Source organism: Corvus kubaryi, unplaced genomic scaffold (assembly GCF_017639235.1).
Source record: "Corvus kubaryi isolate FWS band 111438036 unplaced genomic scaffold, C.kubaryi_AGA036_p1.0 76, whole genome shotgun sequence".
Classification (NCBI taxonomy): domain Eukaryota; kingdom Metazoa; phylum Chordata; class Aves; order Passeriformes; family Corvidae; genus Corvus; species Corvus kubaryi.
The window spans coordinates 12432845-12458698 of NW_024582063.1; the positions used below are offsets into that span (position 1 = coordinate 12432845).

The following is a 25854-nucleotide window of genomic DNA, read 5'->3' on the forward strand; positions in this document are numbered from 1 at the left end:
CTTAAGTGACGCTCTTCAAAAGCCCAACTTGGATTCTTTCTGCTCAGCCCAGTTTTGTACACAGAACTGCTCATCCGCTTGCAAACACAATACTCTGTTCATCTTCTCAGTGCAACAAACACACACCACTTCACTGCGGGCTCAGCCCTGCAAGACCAGTCGTGGGTCACATTCACCCTTCCTCTTTGCTGCCTGCATGGCTGTATCCTTCCTGGACACTGGTACCCATGTCAAACAAAAACCTCATGGTAAAAAGTATGGCAGGGCAATTACATGTTCTAACTGCACTGGACTACCACGTGATTATACGTGTACGCAGATGCTATAGAATGCAACACTGACTGAGCAATTCAAAGAAACAGTTTATATATACAATTTAATGACTTGGTGCACAGGGCCTTTGGCACCAGACCTTCTCTTTGATCCTCTCAAAGTGGTTACTTCACAACAACCTTCATTACCACCTCCTAAAGAACAACCAAATGAAGAGGAAACAATTTTATTTTTGTTCATTTGTTATTGTAGAATGAAAAATAGCAAAGGAAATAGAAGGGAAAATAGCAACGTATTTGTTTTACCAAGATAAATTATCCCTGTATATTCTGACAAATACAGTCAGAATGAACAGAAAATAGGCATGGCATTCAAAGAACAAGGATGTAAGAACTGTAGACAGAAGTACAGCCAGTAACAACACACTGAGGTATATTATAAATACATTTACCCCTGCAGAATCCTTGGTATTGTCCCCTGGCAACCATAAAAATTGTAATACTTTGCTAAGTAACCAGACAGAAAATGCATCTCTTTACACCCACATACATATTTTTGTCATAAATACGTAGTAATTTTATGCTAGTTTTATACCTGCACCCACAGCATTTACTGCCAAAATCAATGGAAAGGAAATGCAGAAAACATCATCTTTATCTGCTGCATCATTCTACTTTAGGAACACATTTAAAGGAAAAGTAGGTCCAACAGTACAGGTCTCTTAAATCTTCCAGCTTCTTGAAAGATTTTATTGGGATTCTCTCCCCACATCTTCTGAATGAATTTAAGTAACCTCAAGATAACAAGCTAACTAAGTGTGAAAAGTTATTTTGCTGGTGTATGTACCTTGCAAAAAGTAGTGATCATAATAGAAACAAGGACAAAACTGAAAGGCTGCAACCAAAAGCTTATAAAAAGTTAGTCTATTAGTGATAACCAAAATGAAACACTATATGTAAAAAAAACAAGCATTCTCCAGTGCATTGATAAAGGCATCGAAACAGAGCAGATTAAGGATGTAACAAATAGTTTTAAACATTTACCCAAAAGAATTCAAGATTCAGATATGGCAGAAGGCCAAACATTTAATTGTTAAATACAGTGCATTTAAAAACTCCCACTACAGGTTTTTCCCTTTCAGAAAAAACAATAATTAGTATTTATTCTTAAAAATTCAAAACCATCATAAAAGGCAAGACATACATTGTATCTGCTGTGAAAAATAAGCAGATAGAGATGCTATTTTCTAACATAAACAGTAGGATAAAATAAAAATTGGAAAACCTTAGGATAACAACAACTTTGTCTTGTTTCACTACTAGAGGAGCAAGACTAAGCACAGAAGTTTCTCACCCTACTGCACTGAAGCTTTCACACAGATAGCAAGACTTTTCTCAAATACATTTCTCCTCACCCACCACAGCCCTGATTTCTTTATGAGGCTCCCAAACCGGAGGCATAGAGAGTAGCAAAATATCTGCTGAATACCTTCTTGTAACCACCATACAAATGAAAGTTACACTGTATAAATATTTGAAAAGTTGTCTCAGAAACATATTCGATGAAGGACAGATCCATATCTTTAGCTAGCTACCTATATTCATGGACAGATATGGAGAGAGATACATACATACATCTACGAATCTATGTTAGTCATTACACTGATGTGTTACAGTCATTCTGGAGGACTGAAAAAACCCATCAGAAGCTCATATAGCAAATCTGGCATTGCTAAAGTCTCTCAAGCTCATCAGTTTTCATCTACCCTCTAAGTGGCAGCAGTGAAGCCATACAGCATTTACAGATGAAGACTTACAAACAAGTCATATAATGGTTTGCATAAGTGGATACCCCTTCTAATTCTCCAAGACAAGTATTAATAATATAGGAAATTCCAACCAATAAATACCAGTTTTTCCTTTAAGAATTAAAACTGAAGAGAAGTTTAAAAAGGCATTTTATTAAAAATATTCCAAAGATTCAAAAAAGAACTCCCATCACATAAAAAACCACCACAAAATTACCTTACCTTATAATAAAGGGGACAAATGGTGCTGTGCTGAGTGCTGAGTGAGAGCCATCCATTGGAGATGGATACAGTCTTCCCAGGATTAAAAGCAAAAGGAACACGCTTGGATGGATTTTCAACTCTTCAGCTTCACTGAGTAAGAACGTGTAAGAAGCATTTGGTGAAAAAAGCATCCTCCTTCATGCTAGTCTTGAGCCTCTTCCCCACAAAACAGCCTTCTGCATCTCTGGTTTAAGGAGTTATCCTAGGCTGATCATTACATGGGAGTGCAAACTCTGCTGGGATCAAATATGGCATCCAGTTCTTCTGCAGGGGACCCCTCTAATGAAGGCACTCATGGCTGTAACTGTCTTTACTTTCCCACATTATTCCAAGCCTCCTTTATTCCCAAACACAGTGAGCTGCCTTCATTTTTAAATAATATTAAAAACCTGCACAGATAATGTTTCTCTATGAACTGGGAAAGAGAGAGCTGAGTTTAAAAAGGTGGTTTAAAAGAAGTATTTTTATCAGTTTGAAAGGAAATGTGTGTTTAGTAAATAACACGTTTTACTAAAGAATAGTTCTTGTCATTGACACCAATGGTCTACTATTCATATGGTAAAAACAACCAGAAAACCAAGTTAAAATCAATGCTTTTTGATTTATTTAGTAGCTAATAATAAGAGACAATTCTTAATCCACACTGAAAAAGCATTCAAGGCCAGTATTTCAGACAGCAGTTTCCAATCTTTTTCAATTGAAAAACTTCCCAAAATTTGCCAGTGACAACATTGTCACCTTTTATAACATCAGGTAGAGTAGACTGCTGTGCAGAATATACACAACCTCTTTTTTCAGAGCAGAGACTGCAAAACATGCAATGACTGGTGAAACTCCTGTTTCTGAGTATTCACCTTAGGCCCATTAAACAGTCAGCTGAACCTCACCCATAAATCAGCTGCTCAATTTCCACAGTTTATATCATAGCATTTGAAGAAAAAACAAAGCCAGCACTGGTTTACTTTAAAAGTTCATGAACCTGGAGGTAACAGCGTCATCCCATATGGCATCATCTGCAGGGATCAAATTGTAGCTCTCAGCCACCATTTGTGGAGTCTTTAAAACAAGATCAAGGACCTTCCCCAGAGTCAGTGTGTCACAGGCTAGGAAGTGTTCATGTGGAGTTACATGAGGCCTATGACCCCACATCACTTAAACATGCTAGGAAGCATCATTGTTAAACGTGAGACACTTAAACACCCGGGTTCTGTTTCCCTGAAAAATAAAAGTTCCTTAACATCTGATCCCAAGAACACAGCAACTCTTAATTACTCAACAGTAGTTCCATCTGACTTAATGCAATGTGCAGAAGTTAAAAGAAAAAAGCCTTAGCAAAAACATTAGAACTGTTATCATTTCAAGAAGCACTGATGTATACAACGGCACTAGGGTGTGTATTTGACACAACACAGTTTAACCTTTTCACTTCACTTTGTATTTCAAAGTTTTCTCAGACATCATCTTACCTGTTCAAAGAATTGGTTACGACTTCTAACTGCTTGAGAAGGAAAGGATAAAGGCTTGGAAATCGAGAGAAAAACTCCCTTCCTGTCATTCTGCAGAAATGAAGAAGAGTTACAATTAGCATTCTGCAATAATTAGTTGCACTCAAAATATCAGTTTATTTGTTGGATTTCTGAGGCTACAGTGGGGCTGGAGAGGCAGAAGAACCATGCACGCATAATGAACTCCTTTCTGGGAAAAAGGACTCTTCGCCCCTCAATCCTACTAAAAAGAAAAGATACAACAGCTTAAATTCTGACACTATTTTAACAATATTCTGGTGGAAAAAGAGAAGACAACATTTGTTTTAGCATGGCTCATGTACTAAATAGCTAATAGAATATACTTAATAGACATGTACTAACAGATGCTCAGTTTGCTGAGACTAAAAAGCACCTCAGAATAAAAACTCAGAGAAGATTTGTAAAATGCAGTGGCAGAAGATTCTGAGCTTCCATTAGCCCTCTTTACACAGCACTGCTTCCAGCACATGGCAGGGGTGACACTGCAGGCCACGTTTCTGCTTGTGTAGATGGAGCAACCATGTTCAAAACAGAGACACGTACAAACACCTCATGAACTCATCCCTAGCCAGAACTAATAAGGCAGCACAGTTCAAGCTGCAACAGCAGCAATCCAAGCTAAAAAGAGGCAAGTAGGAATCTTCTGTATTTGTTTTATAACCTTTTGATCAGATAACGGGTGTATAGGAAACCATTCAGCATCATCTAAGCAAGAATCACTTGAATGTTACCGTGAGGAAGCTCTAATTAGACATATATGGTATGCAGATAAAAAAGACTTCCTTTAAAAATAAATAAACGAAAGGCCATCATTTAGAAAAACAAAGCCAACTGCAGAGTTTGCTTGCCACAAGATCAACCAAGATAAATGTTCCATGTTAGCATGACTCCAATGCAAAGCTTCCAATAAGCAGACAGATCCAGGTTTGGAAAAACAACACCGTGAGATGGCAAGACTGAATGTGCGTAAAAATAAGCAGACAAAAAAAAATCACGCACGAGTCAACGAGCACATGGCAAGCATCAGCACAGCTCCTTCCAGCACTCAGCTAACATAACATGCCTTAGCCACAGGCCACAGAATAAACACAGCAAAACCAGATCGTTGGGTGGAAACAAATGTTCTAAGAGGGACAGGAAACTTTCTCTAGGCACGTAAGAAAAATTCTGTGAATATATATACAATATAGTGAATTGCTAGAACTAAAAGCAAGGAATCTGCAGTAGCTGTTACAGCTACAAAAAAGATTTCAGCTTAAAAAATTACATGGAAGCACTAAAGCTGTGAATTAATATAAATTGAAGCACTTATGAGGAAAGTTTAAAGACATCAATACTGATAATAACTGGTTATTCAGGCAGAAGATACCCATGTAATTTCTTCTAACAGTGTCCTCAAAGCAACTTCAATTTTTTTGCACATATAGTATGCAGCAAACTGAAGATGCAAAGCCAGAGACAGCACAAAACATAGGATCTATCAAGTAAAACATCCCATCCTACTGAATTTTCCTATGTAAAACATTAAGAACTCAGAATTTAAAAAGAAAAAATTCTATCCAAAAATGCTGTGGCATCTCCACCTCTTATGCTACAGAGTGCAACAAGCAAAAACAGAACTGGGGTCAAGTTTCCTATGGAATGGATGGCCATTGCTTAGAGATTTAAGAGACGACTACATACAAGTAGCACCACACAAGTACTTTTAAGAGGTCCATTTTTAAAGTATTAAAAATTCAGCAGCCACATTTGAATCAATATTAAATAATGGAACTGAATATCCTTACAAAGCCTCAAAATTCCTTGCAATTAGCATGGTTTCATAAATCTTTTTGACAGGAAAAGAAAATGAAAACTACTGAAGTGGGTAACTTACATAACCTTCATAACCTCCCACGTGGTTTACTGCTCCAGAGCTTACTTAAGGGGAGAAGGCAGCCTAATCAAAACCACTGATAGGCAGTATCTGCAGAAAAGATGTCCACAGGCACTTTCAGAAAAAAGGAGACACAACTGTCTGAGCAGACTGTTAAAGGGCCTCCAGTTCAGAGGGGAAACAAGAAACACGACACAACAACAGAAGTGCTGCAAAATTAAAAAGGGTACTCAAAATACAGAGTATTGATCCAAATGTGAATCCACAACTTGGAGATGTCAAGACAGGGAGACGTGCAGCTGGGAATAAGCAGGAAGCACAACAGCTAGACAGTATAAAACAGAGGAATTAGTTATTTCATTTTTAATGCTGACCATGCTTTTTGCTCCTGGAAACATGTACACGCTATCATTTGTGTACTGTAACTGAGCCTGGAACAACAAAAAAGTATAATGGTTCTGCTTTTCAAAACTGTTCATGACACGAAGCCAAATATTTTATATGAATTTCATCAAAAACCATACTCCTTTGAAAAACCAATACTAGCACTTTGAGACATGTCCCATGCATGCTAGTGATATAAACAGATTCATGCATGTACATATACACACAAATGTGAGTTAGACTTCACAAATAATAAGCTACCCCTATCTTTAAAAGAAGGTAAGTCCCTGACATATCTGTAAAAGAACATTATCAAGGAAATGTGGGCTGAAACAATCCAAAAGACACTGCCAACGGTCTTCATGAAACAAACTTCTTCTTCTACAACAGATCTGACAGGGAACAATAGGTTTAAGTTAAAAAATACAGATAACTACCTTCCCATTAGTCACTGATATAGTTCAAACACAGATTTTTGGCAACAGAACTACCATAATTAAATTCTTAAACCAAACATTCAGCAGATCATAAGATTTTACATCTACTCCCCCCAAAATGTGTTTTTAAGAGAATTAACTGAGAAGAGCCTTAAGATACTAGTATTTTACCCCATGTCCAGCTGAAACTATTTTATATTGCTTCAGAGATCATCTTTGACAGTATGTTCAACCACAGACTCTGTAATAGTATTTTCTTTTTTCTGTTAGTAACTCAAAGAAGCACAATTTCACAATCCAGAATTTCAAACGGGATTACTGAGACCCGAACAATGAACTGGTGGAAGGTTATTTACTGAGAGAGCAAGTAATGAAACAGAAAAGTTTCATTTCATCAATGGGCTGATGATGCTTACAATAAAATCCCTCTCCCTGATGTAAAACGTCATTCAAGTACATAATTAAAATGATGCCTGATGTAGAAAGGCTGAGAGAGAAACTAATGGAAGCACTCATATCCTACTAAGTTCACTTGTAAAAATGATTTGAAGAACTGCATGCAGAATACTGCAGTACTTAGACAGGAAGACGCAATATTTACGTCTCAGAGAGTTTCCAGTTTAACAACGTTAATGTTTTTTCATGCAAGCAATTCTGCACAAAAGCCAGATGACAGAGTACAGCCCATTCACAAAAGGTTTCATTTTGATGGCTAGACACAGCAGTCATGTTTTAGCACTTAGAAGAAAGACTAGCAAAGAATGTTTAGGTAGAGAGACATACAAGAGTTTCTTTGCCATTTTCATTCAGTTTTCCCCACCTGAAAAGATGCTCCATTAACAAGAAACAGTGATACAGAGGTATCTTCTGTACCATGCCATAGAGAATCAAGTGACACCCACCACTCCTAACACCCCACACTCCTAACAGACTCCTCTGTGCGCCCTTGAGTCAAACTCTCCCTCTTAAATAGATTCTGGAACAGGCAAAAGCAGGGGGAAAGAAAAATCTTTCACAGAATATAGAGGTCATATCAATTGGCAAGAAATTACTTTGAGTGCATGTGATCATAGGAAGGACAGAATTTAATAGCTGGCAATAAGCATGTGGGAAACAACTGAATCACAGCTGAGTTACAAAAAACCAACTAGTGATAGGAGTAAAAATTTAAAAAAAAAGAAGAGAAGGAAACTCAAAGTAGACTGTAAATCGATAAAACTTCAAGGAAAAGTCTGGTTTAAGCATAATACACAGTTTAGAGTGTTGATAATGCTTCTTCAGAAAATATGCAAAAAACAGTTTTACTTTTTTCCAAAATAACCTAACCCAGAAGCCCTTATTACACTCCTGAGTGTCAGCAGTTCTTCCATTCACTTACCACCAGTTCTTTGGCTTTATCACTTTTCATTTTATCACTGGAATGGCTTAAATTAAGCCAAAAAATATGTACTTTAAAGTTTTCACTTCATGCACTTTCCTTGTGGAGGTATCAATAACCATCAAACTTCTAGAACCAATTCATAAATGCTGATGAAAACTGTGACATCTCCAGCAATTGCACATTGTGTTTGTCTCAGTAGCAACTTGATGCGACACAACGCAAGGGTTAACATCTATGTTTACATAACTAATGTCTTTCTAATGAAATCTTCCACCTTTATACATAACAAGTGGGTGCATTATTTAACTGCATTTAAAAAATACTTTTCAGAATAAAACCATGGATGTTGCAGCGTTCTTTTTAAAACTGTGCTGTACACTTAAGAGAACACTCCAGGAGATTAAAATTCTGCTGTGACACTGGGGCATACATATCATTTTACTGTGACATGTGTCAGAGATTACCTGCTTCTGTTCTTTCATTTATTTTTCAGAAGAACAAAGCTCTATAACCTTGTAGGCTGTTTTTAGTCACTGACATGTTAAATAACATTTGCAGCAAATACGTTCATACTTGAGTATAACATAGGTGAGATTTGGAGACAACTTTCTGAGGGCAGCAAAGGTTCCTGGTGTTCTTTTTGAAATATAAACATTGCTAACATCTCATGTCAGCTGACAAATGCATGGTCAGATATTTCACAGGGAAAAATAACACTATATTTAAAAGAAAAATAGAACTGCAATGTGAAAAAAAATATAGACAAGACACACTTAGAGAGATAAAGACAAGAATACTGTTTTAATGAAACTACAGAAATATATTTGTCTCCTGTAAAATCTACTCGTGTTATACCAATCCTTACATTGGAATCATTAGCCACATCTCAGATGATCCCTTATGTTAAAGAGCAGCAATGCAGAAACAGAACCCAACTTACTCCTGGCACTGCACGGACAACTGCTGCTGAAAGAACTTGAAAACCAGGACAGACTTTGGCAGAACTGTCATTCAAAATGACAGATTTATACAGACAATATACATTTTACATATTTGCTTCTTCTGATGCCACTGAATTATGAAAAAATCCCACAATGCAACTAAAGTAGGCTAACCTGACTAGACTAGGTTTTAGTTGCCTATTTTAACATTCATGTTCTTTCCCTGACCCTTATCACTTATTAAACAGTTAGAAGCTGACTCAAATTATAGGAAGCATATTTCCCTGCTAACAAAGATAGATTTCAAAAGCATAACTCAAAATAAATGGGAAACTTTTTTTTTTTCAACTACACAAAAAACACTAAGAAAAAATGTGTCAGATTGATTTATGCTGAGGTTATGGTAAAGACCAAAGCTAATTCAGACATGCTTTAAGAATTACATTTGTTTTTTGGTCCTTTAATAGGACTACATTATATGACAATCACATCTGCATGCTGTGACAGGATGAGTAACAGCAATAAAGGTACAGAAAACAGAAAATGTCCTAACTACAGAGGAAGCAAAACTCAAAGAATTTACTGTATTTTAATCAAAGGATACTTTTTATCTTGTATTTTAGAACACAGCAAAACAGCGTAATATTATACAACTACGAAAGCAAATATGTAACATTTTAAATCACTGAAAACTGGTAGCACGGAGAACGATTCATAAAACTACAGATTTTGCAGCTGGGATGAATAATCCTGAGCATCAGCACAGACTGAAAACCAACTGGCTCAGAAACCAACAGCCCCAAGAGAAAAAATATATGGGTTACAGTGGATGCCAAGCTCAGTGTGAGCCAAGGGCACATCCTCACTGCAAACAGGGCAAACCACATGTGGGACTGCATTCATTAGGACAAATGCAGCAGCAGATCAGTGAGGCAGCACATGGAATCCTCCATCGCATTCCGGGTTGCCAAGATCAGAAGGGATTAGAACACACAAGAGAGGGTCCAGCAAACAGCTGCTGCCCAGAGGGACACGGCCTATAGCACATACCCTGTAAGAAGAAGCTGAAGGAGCCAGGTTTGTTCTGTCTGACAAAGAGGAGTTCCAGGGCAGATCTAACAGCAGCCTACAACCACTTGAAGGAATCAAAGACTAGAAAACTAATAATCTCCTTGCAGTAGCTGCAGAGTACAGAAAGGACCAGCAGTCACAAATCATAGCTTGGAATTTTAAAGTGGGCAAGGGGAATGAAGCACTGCAACATGTTACTCAGAATAGTTATGAAATGCCCTTGAATCTTTGGAAGTTTTAACTCATCTGAAGAACACTGCTGACCTGATGAAGTCATACTTTCAATGGGAATCAAGGAAACAGGACAAAGATCCCTTTACAGTTTGTACAGTTCCATTTGGCTAGTTCCCACTCTGCCACCCTGGTTTTAGCATTGCCTTCTTAAAAGATCAATATTTTTCTCATCTTCCTGCATTTGCTGCCCATCACAAGCCACTGCAAGTACAGTAAACAATAAATCCTGCTCAGAACAAAATTCTTGAGATTTAACAGTTTTTATTAAGTTAGTAACTCAGTCTTTAATTCAGCACAAACTATTATTTTTGCCACATTGTATGCTAGCATTTAAAATACTAGCTTGATGTAGAAATAAAAATAACCACTTAAAATTTTATTTCAGAAGTAGTATATGTTTATGAAAGCTCTTGATTATCAGTCCCTCTGGATGACCACCAGAGAACCAACACTATTATTACTAAGAGACAGAGACAATAGCAACAGGCAAGTTCCCTAAGAAATAGAGATCATATACAAATTTTAATTTGCCTCAGATAATTTTGTTTTAAAGAATATACATAAGAGTTAAATTCATGAAATCACATACTGTCTCAGGACTCATGACAAACTGCTCTCAATAAAACATTTCACATGCATAAGAGAATTTTAGTGCTGCCATAGAAGGCAAAACAGCCATGTAATTTTGTGGGAGGCCACAATGAAGCCCGGAAAAAACAACTGTACAAAACCCTGGTGTAATGCATTGGCTAATAAGCCCAAGAGCAAGGATATGGAAGATTATTGCATACTTGTTTTTCTAGCCCTAACATGATACAGGACACCTCTTCCGTGACAAAAAGGCACAATTTTTCTGTAACCCCATCAAATCAGTTACAAAACCAATTCAGATTTCATTTTTACCCTGCATGAAAAGGAAAACAGTATGAAGGGGAAAGAAGAATCATTATAGATGTGGGGTTTGAACTTTTAATAAAGATATGGTAACTCTGTACCTTCAATAAATCTAACATTTGTTTTGTTAGTAATTAGAAAATACTTAAATCCCAGAACAGTAAGCAAAATAGCTTAAGTTCACTGACGTGAAAAAACATTCCTTTATGCTACACAGACCTAAAATAAATACTTAAAAGGAACTAAGAATATGCCACTATATCTTGGTTTCCATTCTCCTTCAGATAGAAGTGCTAGAATAAACATTCTTACTAGTTTACATTGCTGTGTTTTTATGAGGTTAATAACTGAACTGCCAATCAAAACCTGTATAAATACAGTAGTTAAATACCTTCTGCTTTAGAAGCACTTTTATTTACAAGAGAGCTAGCCAAGATTTCCAAAGGACTGCATGGTCTGGTTTGCTGTGATCTCTTAAGCACAAGTTTATTTATACCTCTTGTTTTGCTATTTATTACACTCTCTGTGTGATCAGGTATGGAAAAGAGCACCTGCATGGAACAAATACATCAGGGAAAGTGTGACTTAAGAGGAGTAATTATGCAACACACAGTTCAATAAAATAACTTGGGAAGAGCACTTTTGCTGCAATACTAGATAGAGAAGCATGCATACAATGGGCTCAGAATAAAATCAGGGGAACACCACTTAAACCCAACATCACAGATACAACCTGGCACCTACATCAACACACTAATCACCACTCAACTTTGATATACACAGACAAATGTACTTTTATGTACATACATGTACATAAAACTATGTCTAAAACTGAGTTTAAAATAATTATAAATAATTACTTTTAACGAACTTTTTTTAGGACACTGAACTGTGCATATGTGTGTATGTACATACAAATGTATGCACATAAATGTAACTGAAATTGAGATATGCATATATATCTAGGAAGTCTCCAAGAATTCTGTTCAACCACTGCTTATAACACTATTATATTTAATCTCTTACTACGAATTTAGCATTGTGAATTTCAACTTCAATAATCCACACTTTCTCTCTAGGAATATTGTGAAGAGTAGCAGCTTTTTATTTAGTATAGTGAAGGTAATGAATAAGGGATAGGTACATTATGCATAGATCAAAATAGAATAATTACCTCTATTCATACTAACGAAAACTTTTAACACTACAGCAGAAACTAAATTACCTACTTGTGTGGCTAGTTTACATTAGTTTTTGTTTCATGGAATGCATTTTACTCACTTGGTAGAAACAAACATTAACATTCTGCCCCTAATTTATTTCAAACGAATGAACTGGAGTTACCTTGGGCCAGCAGATATATTTTTAGGATGTTTCATTTTGGGTAAACTTTCATTCAGATCACTTTACCAAGTTCATCTTTCCATTTTCTGGTGCTGACTTAAGACAGGATGTTATGAAGATACTCCCTGTTCAGGAGACCAGAGATACAGGTTTGCACACCAGTGATTTAAGTGTGTTTTAGACCCCAGAAATGTGATTGGGATTTATGTGGGTTATTTCTTTTCTGACTCTGTATAGACAAGATAAAATTTTGAAGTAAAAATGGTTCTGTAGATTTTAGGCATTTTATGAAAAACACACACTGTTCCTAAAACCAGCAGATACCATAAAGACAAAGAGCATCCTCAGCCTCAAGAAGAACAATCCCTATTTTCTGCTACAGGGGATTTTAGAGTTTTAGTTTAGACCTATAAAACAAACAAGAGTAACTGAAGCAGTAACACAGAGGGAAACATTTGTTTAGGAGCTTGTTTTCGATTTCGTTCTGTTTCTGCACAAAACTTTCATAAATTTTACCTTCAACTTACAAGTTAATAGCACCTTATCATCATTATTCTTGTTATAAAGGCATTTAGGGAGCCTGTTCAAAATAATGTTTAAACAAGCATATTGTTATTGAACTATTAATCAGCAAAAGCCATAATGGTTATCTGAGTCATCCTGAACTTTTGCATGTTTTCTTGAGACAGTTCTAAGATTAATTCTTCTAAATCTGTCAAAGTCAATAAAAAAGAGAGCCAGCGTATTAAAAACAAAAAAGTTCAACAAAATAAATGTGGCCTATTTTTGGCACACAGAAGGGGAATAGATTTTTTTTCTTAACAAAAACAACCCCCTCACAAGGCAATGTACTGCAACAAAGCCTTGATAACTACTTTGAAACCATTCACCGGAACAACTGAAGTGGCATGGAGGGAACAGTCTGCAAAAGGTGACACAGAAGGAGCCAGAGGAAAAGCACCAGAGGCACTGAAATGGCTCGGTCACCTCATGAAACCTCACTGTCACTGACAGAGTATTTCAACAGAAGAGCTGCAACAGGCCAAAGCTGCCAGAGAAAATCCACTAGGCAATCACGCACAAGATCCAAGATAAAGCAATCCCAACGCTTCCACAGCATGCAGTCCAAGAGGCACAGGGCTCAGTGAGGCCGGTTTCATGAATCAAGCTGTACATGCATATCCCTGCTGGAGCAGGCACAAGAGGCTCAGCATTCCTGGAACCATGGCCGTGGTGGTTCCCATCCTCTCACAGGGAGCTGCACCTCAGCCGGCACATGGGAATTCTGCCACTGGTGCATCCCCAAGTCAGCACTGAGTGTTTACGGGCCGGAGTAACTGTGAGCATCCCCTCCAGGAAACTCATCTAAGGGCTACCCCATTTTATGACACTGATGTGCCACTACAGCCTGACTACATCAGCACCACTAATGTTTATTTCGGATTATCCCAAAATAGGACTGGCCACTCCTCTGTGGGCAACATAGACCCATCCTGCAAGTGATGATCTGCTGAAAATGTCTAATAAGCTTGCTGTTAACACTGACAAAACATGACTGATGTCAGACAGACTTTTCAGCTGCTAAGTTGGAAATACTGGAAGTGTTAGCCTGCCAGGAATGGAATATTTAACAGGAATCACGTACTTCCGATGTAGTCTGTGTATTTTAAGCTACATCTCAATAGTAGCTTAGAGAAAAGGAAGATAATATCAGACTCATTTAATTTAGGGATAATGTTATGAAAAGAGAGGTTTGCATTAGAACATTCACTTTCTAGTGTTTTCCTCTAACTTTTCACAGTGTTAAAAGTGATTATGGTCTTAAAAACCTTAATGTTAAAGAAAAAGCATACAATTTAGGAGAAAAAATAAACCAATATAAGTGTTTTTAGAAGTAATTTCATTTTACTCAGTGACCTTCAAGTGTGCAAGCAACCACTTAACTGAGAAGTGCTGAACACTCAACTTGCAATAAAAACAAGGAAAGCAGAGAGCAGTCATGCATGTTGACTGCCTCACAGCCAGCAGAGCATCTTCATAACCTGTTAACATCTACATAGTTGTCATCTTATTGTAATTAAAAAGATAAGTTCCCCTTTTCCAGAGTTTGAAGTCAACATCTACTGACAGCTATAAATGAAAATAAAGACAAGGTATTATGCAGATAGCAATAAAAGTTCTTTCTTTTCAAATAGCTCTAAACCAACACTGAAAACATGGCAGCACTCATACTCAAATTCCAAGCAGCATGAAAATCTATGTTGACAGCTCAGTATTGTTCTGCATATACATTATCCCATCACTACACTATAAATACATAGGAGCTTCCCTCCTCCCAAAATGCAAATACATACATATATACATACATATATACACCAGTTGTGAAATGTAAAAATCATGAGGCTGCACTATACCATTTCGGCCTTGCTTAAAACCCTGTTTTTTAATCAAGGAGTTGAAGATTTCCCTTCTTGAAAACTCCTCCATCAAGGTGAGACGCAGAGGGAATTCTCCCCAGTTCCCACTCTTTCTTTGAAGCCCAGATTCTACCTGAGGCCATTGGTCACTCTTTCTCAGGACTCTACAACACTTTTATTCCAAATCAAAAAATTTCAGATAAACCAGGACGATCCTTTATTACCCTAAAGACTGAAGCTTGTTCTAAGTCAAATGGCAAATTGCCTCAAAGGCAATTCCTGATCATGCTTATCCTTTGGGGTAGGGGGGGTGATAAAAGAAAAAAAAAAAAAAAGCCTGAAATACCAGGAATTTGATAAGAAGAGTCTCATCAAATGTCTGATGACAAGTATCTTGTTCATTAACAAGCAGTAACAGCTTTAATTAGCATTGTACTACAGACCAAAAAGGTATCTGACATATATACATATATGTGTGTGTAGCACTGGATGTCTACAGACTACTGCACTCCACTACAGTAAATATGCACATATGCAGTGTATATACAGACACACATATATGTGTCTGTGTAAGAATTTAGATTGAAGTACCACTATTTTTACTGTAACTCCTCTGAACAGAAGATAATTCCTCTATGACGAGAAATTTAATTACATTTCAAAATTAATTTCAGTTGACTGTACACATAAGTTACTCTCATTTTCATTTTGATTTTCAGGTCTGCATTAGCTATCATAATATATATACCTTCGCCTCAAGACATCCTAATTTTTCATGTGACATTGGAACCTACAATCAAGTACAGCAAAACTCTACTTTAGATGATTTGCAAACTCTAGCTAAGACGAAAAAGAAATGACCATGAAAGAAACAGAACTATGAAGCACACACTACAACCCGGGCTTCTTGAAAAGTGCATGGAATGAACAAATCTACATTGCAAATTGACTGCACAAGAAAAAAAGAAGTAGCTATTTAACCAAAAAAGGAGAGAAAAAACTCATTGGCCTACAGAACTCATTGCTGTCCAAAGTCCTATTCAATCAATTTGCATTAAACCAAGCCCAGTGCTCAGGTCTTCAACAGGATCCTCAGGGTGGTGCCTCCAGGAGAGCTGTAGAGGAACTTTTTATAAGGGCGTGTAGGGATAGGCCGAGAAAGAATGTCTTTCAATTGACAGAGAGCAGGATTAGATCAGATATTAGGAAGAAATTCTTTACTGTGAAGCACTGGAACAGGCTGCCCAGAGAATTTATGGATGCCCTGTCCCTGGAAGTGTTCAAGGCCAGGTTGGATGGGGCTTTGAGCCATCTGGTCTAATGCAAGGTGTCCCTTTCCATGGCAGGGGCACTGGAACAAGATGCTCTTTCAGATCCCTTCCAACTGACGTCATTCTATGACGCCAGAGCAGCCAGTGGGATGATGTGCCTGGAAGCTGGGACCCTCTCCTGAGTCCCTGCCTGGGTGGAGGGCAGATCCCAGAGCACAGTTCAAGTGCTGAACAGCAGTGGGGCTGGGGAACAGCTCACAGCTGATCCCACCTTAGCCAGGCAAGTCAGGATGCAGACACAGCAAGTATGAAGTGACTGACTGCACCAACATAAACACCTGTGCTGTGAAGGGCTGGAAGAAGGGGGGGCATTTCCTCTAAAGCACACCATGATGTATGGACACAGAACACACTTTCTGTAACCAAGTATCAATGGGCACAGTGCAAAGACTTCTTTCCCACCTTCCTCTGGACTCTGAATTTATGTGGCTAGAATTCCATTCCAAGTCTTGTAGAATTTAAATTATCATAGCATTTAAGAAAATTGTATTCCCAAATCAAGTATATAAAACCTAAACTAAACCTTCTATAAGTAAGTGTTAACTGGGCCATTTTTCAAATGTAAATTCTCTGAAATTCAGAACATCATTTAGCCAAATACACACACATAGATCTATATACAGACACTTACACACACACTTGTGGCAGCATTAGAAGTTTTGATACAGTCTTTCTCAGAAAGACAAAAGCCAGAGAAGAGTTCTAACTTTATTTTCACTAGAAGAGAAAGCACAACATGCGTAGTTGCATGGACCATGTAAACAGTCTTCACACAACTCCTCTCTCTTCTGCTTGCAAGACTCACAGTTGTTACTCTTCACATATTAATTTTCCAACTCATCTTTTTTTTTTGTCCATGCTAAAATTAAAAAGATGAACCATTACTTCATGTTCCAAAGCTTCCTTCTTAAAGACTACACAAACTCTCCAGCACCCCAATTCTTTCAGAGTCATAGGAACTCTTCTTGAGAAACCAGTCAGAAAGTCCATCCATTTTTAGAGATGCCCAGAATAGCCCAGCAATAACCTAACACCGTGCTGACACAAAAGTGACTGATTTAACCTCCTAATCTAAAATCAGGTAAACTGGAAACCTAAGCAGCGTCCTAATGGGAGACTTGGTCTGTGGACAGACTGTCCCTTAATGCAAACAAGAACATCCTCAAGGCAACAGAACAAGCAGCTCAAACCCAGGTGACTTTCACAAAAAGCTCCTAGAGATCCAAGTTGCTAAAATGCCAGTGCTTTGGAAGTTGCCAGATTTAGAACTGGGAAAAAAATTACTTTGTTTTAATATATGAATTCTGTTCCAGCAAAACACTCCTTGAGTTTAAAGCTCCCAAAGAGAAGCACCGAAGCGCAGCTGCACCCGAGGATGTGGGAGCTGTGCAGCAACGGTGACACCTCGTGGTGCCAAACCACACAAACACAAACCTCTCTTCCCAAACACAACCCACCTTGTACCCACCTGTGGGGTTCTCCTGCAGAGACAGGAGCTACAAATCAAATCTCTGCCTGTTTTCACACCTCCTGTATCTCACTGACCTTTCTTAAGAAGTGTCTTCCCAATCCCCGTGTCACGGTTTTGACAAGCACACATGGAAAACAGTAGAAGTGACTACATGCAATGTTTAATGCAAATCTGATGAACAGATGAAGAAAAGAAAGCCAGCCCAGCTCTAACATCTTTCAGTCAAAATGAATGCAGAGAAATTAACACTATCATTAATAAATTTAATTCAGCTACATAAAAGATCCCTTTCCTTCGTTCTGGCATCTCCCATCTCCAACAGATGGTCAAATCCATTACTTTCTGAAGCTTCACAAACAGAAGTCTCAGATTCCACAGATTATCACACTGCATGCATTTGAGAAGTCAGTTTGCCTCCCCACTGGAGAAGTTAGTGCCAAGTCTTTCCCAAGGATACAAGTTTAAAAGAGCAGGGTGTCTATCTCTTTCAGTAAGTTCTCAATATAAAAATTAAAGAAAAAAAAGGACAACTTTAAATGCTGTTCTAAAACCAAAGTAGGAAGGCACGAAATGAAAAATACTTTTTATTACTCTGCTTGGGCTTCAGGAGGGATACAGGAGTTAATTTAGAAGTGACTTGGGTTTATGACAAAACAGGAATAATTCCATGCATTAGAGCACCTAACATTGCAAATTGTTGTGGGGAGTTATTTTCTAAGGGAAATGTCCCTCCAGTTTCCCACCTGTATTTCTTCCTCATGTTCATACATGCACAGTAACTAAGTTTTCCAAGTGACACCTGAAATCAATTCTTTCACACAGCTAAAATGGCACCTATGTAATATCTAAAAGATGACAGAGCAGTATCCTCCCAGGACATTTAGTTTCTCAAAATATGCATGAAAATTTTATTAGTTACATGGATCAACAGTAAGGAACCACTATAAAAAGACTGGAATTTTTGAAGGTAAATTGTAACAACTGCCTTCTTTCAGAAACTGCATGCCTTGCCTGTGATGTGAAAATCCATTAGGAATTTCTGCAATGGTTACCATAATAGCCATACTGTGACCACTCCATGGCTCCACGAGCTTACCCAGGTATATTTTTTAATGAGTTTATTCTACATACAGGGTTATTTTCACATTCCTCCTAGAGCAGAAACCTCAGTTAAGGAGCACAGGGCATGGACATGCTTCATTTGCTGAAAAAGCTAAAGCAAGGGGCTGCAGGCCAAAGAAAATATGGGGGTCCTTGTGCACTAACTAGAGGGTGCAAAGAAACCAGAATGCTCAGGACTGGGGAATTTTAAGAGTCAGAGGAGGACGGGTGTTACATAAAGTGAAATAGTAAGGGATTTGAAGCAGGACTACAGAATCCAACGGCATTTCTCTTCTTGGAAGAGAAATGGCTCTGCAAGCTGCAATTTTGGGAGCTTGGAAGAAAGAGACATGACAGCATTCTACAGTGTAAGATTGAAGGGGAACATCTCAAACACAGGGGTGAAATTACCTCCAGACCTGCTCTAGAAGGAAGTAAACATACGTGTAACCACTGTCCCACTTCTCTTTCACCCCCTTTCTCTTTGCTCTCAAGAGCAATAGGTCTATTTTGTGACCATGAGAGACACTGGGCTTTTGGAAGAGCCACTGGTAGCAAAACCTCTCAGCAACATTCCACTCCTGTGAAACTGCACACGAGTCCAAATTAACTCTGTATTGAACAGCAGATATTTTTGGCCCTACCACTCACTCCTTGGCAGCATAGTTTAAGTACAGCTAGATGTTCTTGTAACATCGTTATTAAAATATATCCCTAAAGCAAGGAACATTCTCCAATTGCTGTTGGCTAAGGTCATGTTTCGCAAACTTAAAACTGATACAAAGTGAAGCTTACCTATTTTTTTTGGAATTTTCATCTTTCCCTCTTTTAACTCCAAAAATTCTCGTAATCAGAGCACTAAAAAGAAGCGTAGATGAATTTCGTACCTAAAGGAAAAAATAAGAACTATGCTTTAAAAATCCCTTTGAAATGTACAAAATTTTTTTTATTAGAGCCATTAATGTACAGTCCAAAAGTAGAACAGCTAAGTGAAAAGCATACTGCAGGCCTGCACATGGAAACTACTAATTCAGAGCATCTTTCCAGTCAAGATGGTACTACTGGAAAGTTCAGGTTCTTTACAGATGTCTATCTTTAATATAAGGAATACATCCAGATTTCCAGGAGTTCAAAGCATTCACCCTTATGCATAGCAGATCATGAAGTGTTCTACCTGAATATGCTATATAGAATCTTCCCCTCAAGAGCAAAGTAACAGTGAGAATGAATGCAAATGCACTCCTTATTAGCTAAGTACACTGACTCCAAATTTAACAGCCAGAGAGACTTTTACCTATTAGGCCATCTTCATACCTACTTTCTGCGAATATCAGCACTTCAAATTAAGAAAAATTAAGAAAAAAGCCACAACCAATTTTTTTTTTTTTTTGCAACTCTACATTAATTTTTACTGTACCTTAAAGTATTATATTCCAGAAATTGTGGTACTGCCATTTATAAACACGACCAAAGCTTCACTGAACAGCACCACTCTATATCCTGTTAAATTAGAGAAGCAAAATCAAGAATTAACTTACTGCCCAGACAGGTGACATAAACCCTAGAATTGATGCTTTTATTCCATCTGCAACATAAGGCACGATGTTTTCACCTAACCGCGTATCCCTGTACAGTGCCCGGAGGATATTTAAAGCATGAACCTGTGTTGGGAGAAGAAATATATGAAAAATGTAAACTCATTAGTAAATATCTTAAATTTAGTTTATGTAATTACAGCAGTGAACATGCAGAGCAAAAACAATCTATATACACATTTACAGCACTTTATTTCTATATTAAATGCAAGAAATACTGCTGCTTAAAAATGCATTAAAATGGTGCTGCAGTAAACACTGTTAAAAACAGTTACAGTTTAAAATTATATTCCTCCAACAACTATAATTACTAGTTGCAAGTGAAGGCCAACGTTCTTTTTTCCTTAGTTTATCATGGCTGTAAAAATAACTTTTAAAGTTCAGAATCATCTTTTCCAACATTCTTGACATGCTGTAAATACTGTGAGAAAAAATAAACTACAACTCACAGGAGGGCAATATTAAGCTAATACTGACAGCCAGGCTAGCTTTACCATGTGGAGCATTTTCTGATATTTCTCTGCCCTCTGTAAGGGAAGGTGGTAATACATGTAGCTTCACAGACTTTGACAAGGCTACATAAATTTATACCAGCAGAAGATCTGGCAGAGTCATTAGAACATACTTCTATGTATTGTGAACAAATTATGGCTTGAATTTACAAACAGACAGAAAGGACATGATAACAACATTTTGAATACAGGTCCTGCCTTTAAAGTAAGTTTTTTTAATATTCCAAATGTATGTATTTAAGTTTTAGAAATTACTAAGTATGACTAACTCAGTTTTCATGGCGTGTTTTACTATAATTCATGCATAAATAACTCATTTATTTCTTTTAAAATGTAAGCAAAACTTTCTTGTTCACTTACAAACTTGTAAAAGGGAAGTTACTTATCTATCTGTTTAGAAATACACTAGAGGCAGTAAATTGCTTATATATGATTTCATTTGCTGTACTAAGAAAAAACCTATGGAATTACGCCCAATCCATTTTTCATTATGTTTTACAGTAACTTTGTAACCTTGCCCATGCAAACACATTTTAAAATCTAGCTATAGATAATAACAGAATTTCCTTATTAGAAACATACACTTTCCTTAACTGTTTGAAATAGTGCAAAATACACTTTTGACATTTGCCTTCTGATGAGACGCTGAATTTTACCTGTGGAATTACACTTAATGATTCATTCAAAGGTGCAGCCAGAGATATCAACTCTTTCATTGTCATTTTCAGCAAATCTGTTTTGCTCTTCTTTGGTTCTGATGCCAACAAAGCCTACAGAAAGGAGAAAAAAAAAATTAAAAATCAGGTGTTTCTAGCCATTTTTCTGTACTACCAGTTCTGTGCCATATTCCTATATTTACCAAACCACAGCCTAGCTTCTGACCATATAGAAAGACTAAGGAAGAATTTGCAAAAAAGTTTCAGTTTCAACTCTTAGCTTTGTTCAAAGCTTCTAAGTATAAAAATCGTAGCATTTATGACAGCAAAAATGCTGTACTATACATACTTACATTTCCTAGCATGGACTTCTTTTTAGGTTAATAACCCATATATAAGATAATAAGGGCTGGCCAAATAATAAATTCTGCTTTGCAACACAGGAAAAACAAGCAGCACATTTTTTAAAAAAGAGAAGAGATTCATCTATCTCCAAATGGTATTTCAGTGGATAGGACATCCAGCTGAGATGAAAATGCTCTTAATTCAGTTCTCTAAAATTCAGGACTGAATTTAGAAGAGTCTTTCTCTCTGTCTAGTAGCTCTTGCTGAATTTGTCCAAGTTAGTACAAATGGATAATCATAAATCATTTATTAGTAATAAAAGATTATTATCCATTTGTGCTTTGGGGCCTACAGTCTGTTCAGCATCAGTAAGAACCAAATGGATCAACTGCAAGCCAAATGAAATACAGTGTTTAGGCAGAAACCCAGGAGTAGTTTCTGTCAGTTTATCAGTACCTTTAATGATAGGAGAAACAAAGAGGGCAGGGGGGGAAAAAAGGTGTTCATGAAGTATACCAAGTGGAGAATGAATTGAAGACTAAAATTTCATAATGTTAAAGCTGAAACTCATATTTTCCCACCCACTAACTGGAGCTGTACCTTTGCACTATTCAGTAATACCATTCCGATTTTAAAGAGGTCATGGAATGGTTATAACCTTAAAAAATTATATATTCTCATGCAAATAGATGTGTTTTAGCTAAACAAGAACACAACACAGGATGTGTTAGAGACCAATAGCAAAGAGACCACAATGTGCCTTGATTTTATGCATTAATAACTTTTTTTGCTGTTAGGATACACATTACAACTTATTTTTATTATTTTTATTATCTGAATGCAACATGTCATTGAAGGTTTAATTCATTTTACTGAGTCTACGGGCACATTCAAAACTACTGCCAAAGAACACTAACACATCTCTTTACTATAAAATTACAATTTGACAATAGTTTATTTCAGACTAATCCCAACGTTAATTTAAAACCTTCCCATTAATTGACTAGACTAACTTTGTACGCTTCCAGAGCTGTCAAAAAAGAACTCTCTGATCTGTTTATCCACAGAGCTGTGGAACAGTGCAAGCTTTGCCCTAAGGAATCAGTAGGCCAACTACAGACTACACACATTTTCTGCAGTGGGATACCACTGGATCCTCCTAGTCCTTACAGTAACGTAACTTTTCACATAAAAACTGATTTGAACATGCTTGGTTATTTCCACATTGTCAAGATTAAAACTAGGGAATGTCCACCACATTCAAACTGTGTGGTGTGAATGGGGAAACCAGAAAACATGAAATGACCAAATTCCTTCTGTAGATAACTTACAGATACAAGTGAGAAAGAGATTTAACTGCTGAAACTGAACAGGAAAAATGTCTCCAAAACCAATGCCCTACTTCTGATCTCTGCTGCCTTGCACACACACATCTAGCAAAGCCAGGAGCAGGCTGTGACTGACATAAGAGGTCAGACAGAAGCCGGCTGCCTCAACTTTCTCAGGGCAAACTCGGAGTAGAAAACAAGCAAGATTAATTATTCTGGCAGAGAGAGCTTGCTCCCAGCAGTCCCTCAGATTCTTGGAACGTGCTTGAGACTGTACTTCAGAGAGTGAAGAAAGTTACAAATCATATTCATCTTGGACTCCTGTCTTAGAAAACTGGGTGAAAATCAAAATCATGGAGGTTAATCTAGGGGAAAGCAAATATGGTTGCTTTGAGGAACAAAGGAATGAAAATAGGTGAAGTGTAATCTGCAAAACCAACTCTGCAGTGACTGACCCCACAAGGATGTAGATGAGCTGCTGCATACTAATATGGGGCATTCAGCAAGAAGTGACACTTCAAGCAGAGACAAAACACTGCCATGCAACCACCAGTTCTGAACTTGGCAGAAGTCAGAGGCTGGGATTTATGGAGCTGATGGCAACAGAAGGAGCGGGAAGAATGTGGGAGCACGGCCCCACATTCACAGATAGAAGTCTTCAGTAATCTACTCCTTCATTGCACTTGAGACTGCCAGTCAACACCTGTTAATGTGACACTATTATTTGTGCTTTATTGCTTTTGAAAGGCCTTCCCAAGTTCTTTGCAAGATTTTCTAGGCCACCATTTCACAATTCTGCGAAGGTCTGTTCATATTTTACCATCCTTTTGCTTTGCACTGAAGTAGCACATAGTTACATGGCTAACAAAGCCTTACTTAATCTCTGAATTAATTTATGAATGTGCCAGAATTATTACAGTTGTAACACAAAGCCTAAACACAGTCTTTAGAAATGCCATTGAAATCTACCACAAGCCAAAAATCTCAAGAGTCAACAGAACTGAGGTGCCAAATATCATTTAATTACAAACAGCTTCTTGGTTGCACAAAGGCAAACAAAGTGTGTATAATAAAAAGGAAAAAAAACAACTGATCAAAAGGGGTTGAAGTGGGAAAAATAAGTGTGTCATTTTCTTTTTTCTAATGGCCTTTCTGAAGAACACATTTAAGTCGGAGGCAGTAACATGAGTTGGTACCTGTATGTAGAATGGAATTCCTGCACTCCGTCTGGTTGCACACAGTGTGGAAGAAGGATCACAAGATTTGATTTCTTCTAACACATAGCTTAGCCACTGCTCTGGCATCTTGTGCAGACTCTCACTGTTACATCTACATCAAACAAATATATAAGAAACATGAAACAAGTGAATAAAACAAGGACAAAGTCAAAGAAAGCATTTAGCAACCTTAAGAACTATTTCTTACTGTATGTTAACATCTCCAAGCACATACACATTTTTATTATGAAACAAGATGAATTTTAAAATAAATTGTACATTTTTCTGGTGTTGGTACAAATTATATTAACCCTACTTATTAAGTGCCACTATCAAAATATATTTAACTGAACAGAAAACAAGATTCTGTGCTTCCATGCTGCAACAATTCTCTTTTGCCAAAAATTGCTACCATGTTCTGGAGAAAAAAAAACAAAGACATATGCACATCAGCCACTGCGTAGGAAGTGACACTTCACAAATTCCTATCTTTGTTGCCACACAGTAGCTGATGCGTGACCCTTACACTAACTAATAATCATGTTTATAACCATACAAACCAAAACTGAAGCCCCTCAAAGTACATTATGTAAATAACCCTGCAAACCTCAGAGCAATGGAAGGAATGAAAAACATGACATACTGCTCTTTTCAAAATACTAAGTCAAACTTTTCGTAAAACACCTAAATTGCTCTCCTATCATCAAATACTCCTCCTCTGCAGTTATAAAACTCAGCATTGCCTGAAAGCAAAGGACTTCCAAGGACAAGGGAAAACCCAAGTCTGTTTCAATTACTGGTGCAGTTCAGTTCAGTGAAATGTACCACATTCAGTGTGTAACACCAGCCCATTAATCTTATGTCAATGTTCCAAAAGGTCCATTCATTGTTACAGAAATTTCTATTAACAGGACATTGTTATTAAAACCTGTCACACTGGTTTGACACGTGAGTCAGAGTAGAAGAAATAATTCATCACTGTGGGCAATACAATTGCAATTATCTCAACCATGCAGGACTTGCCTTACCTAAAAATATGAACCATAATTAAATTCTTGCTTAAGTAGTGAGACCTTACGGTAAGACTACAATCAAGTTTTCTACCTGGGTGATTACAATAAAGAATTTAAAAGAAAAGGTAAAAGGCAGCAGGTACTGATGTGAATACCAAAATCTAATGGAAGGTCTGCATCTATTCTCTTCCTCATCCTCCTCTTATTAAAGCAAGAATTTACATAGGCTAAAAACCTGATCATGAACAATAAACAAGGCTTTAATCTGTAGTGAAACCCTCCTTTCCTTCTTTAACAAAATAAACAGAAAGCTGGTAATGCAGAAAACCAAGGTCACAGGAAGTGCCAGACAGGTCAGCAGAAGACACAGGACACTTCTTACTGTCCAGTAATTCCTGCATGATTTCCACCACATTTCTTACACTGCTGCCAGGCA

At 37.4% G+C, this 25854-nt stretch overlaps 1 protein-coding gene across 4 annotated transcripts in view; it reads right to left on the reverse strand.

The window, feature by feature from the left end:
• THADA (THADA armadillo repeat containing) overlaps positions 1-25854 on the reverse strand; it is a 220053-nt gene that overhangs the window by 100055 nt on the left and 94144 nt on the right. For all 4 annotated transcript variants that reach the window (XM_042051827.1, XM_042051828.1, XM_042051829.1 and 1 more), the window contains 6 exons: positions 24385-24517; positions 21516-21629; positions 20291-20413; positions 19548-19639; positions 3811-3900; positions 2303-2434 (listed from right to left, as the gene is read on the reverse strand). In XM_042051827.1, coding sequence (XP_041907761.1) covers positions 2303-2434; positions 3811-3900; positions 19548-19639; positions 20291-20413; positions 21516-21629; positions 24385-24517 — 684 coding nt within the window. The remainder of the gene's footprint in view (positions 1-2302; positions 2435-3810; positions 3901-19547; positions 19640-20290; positions 20414-21515; positions 21630-24384; positions 24518-25854) is intronic.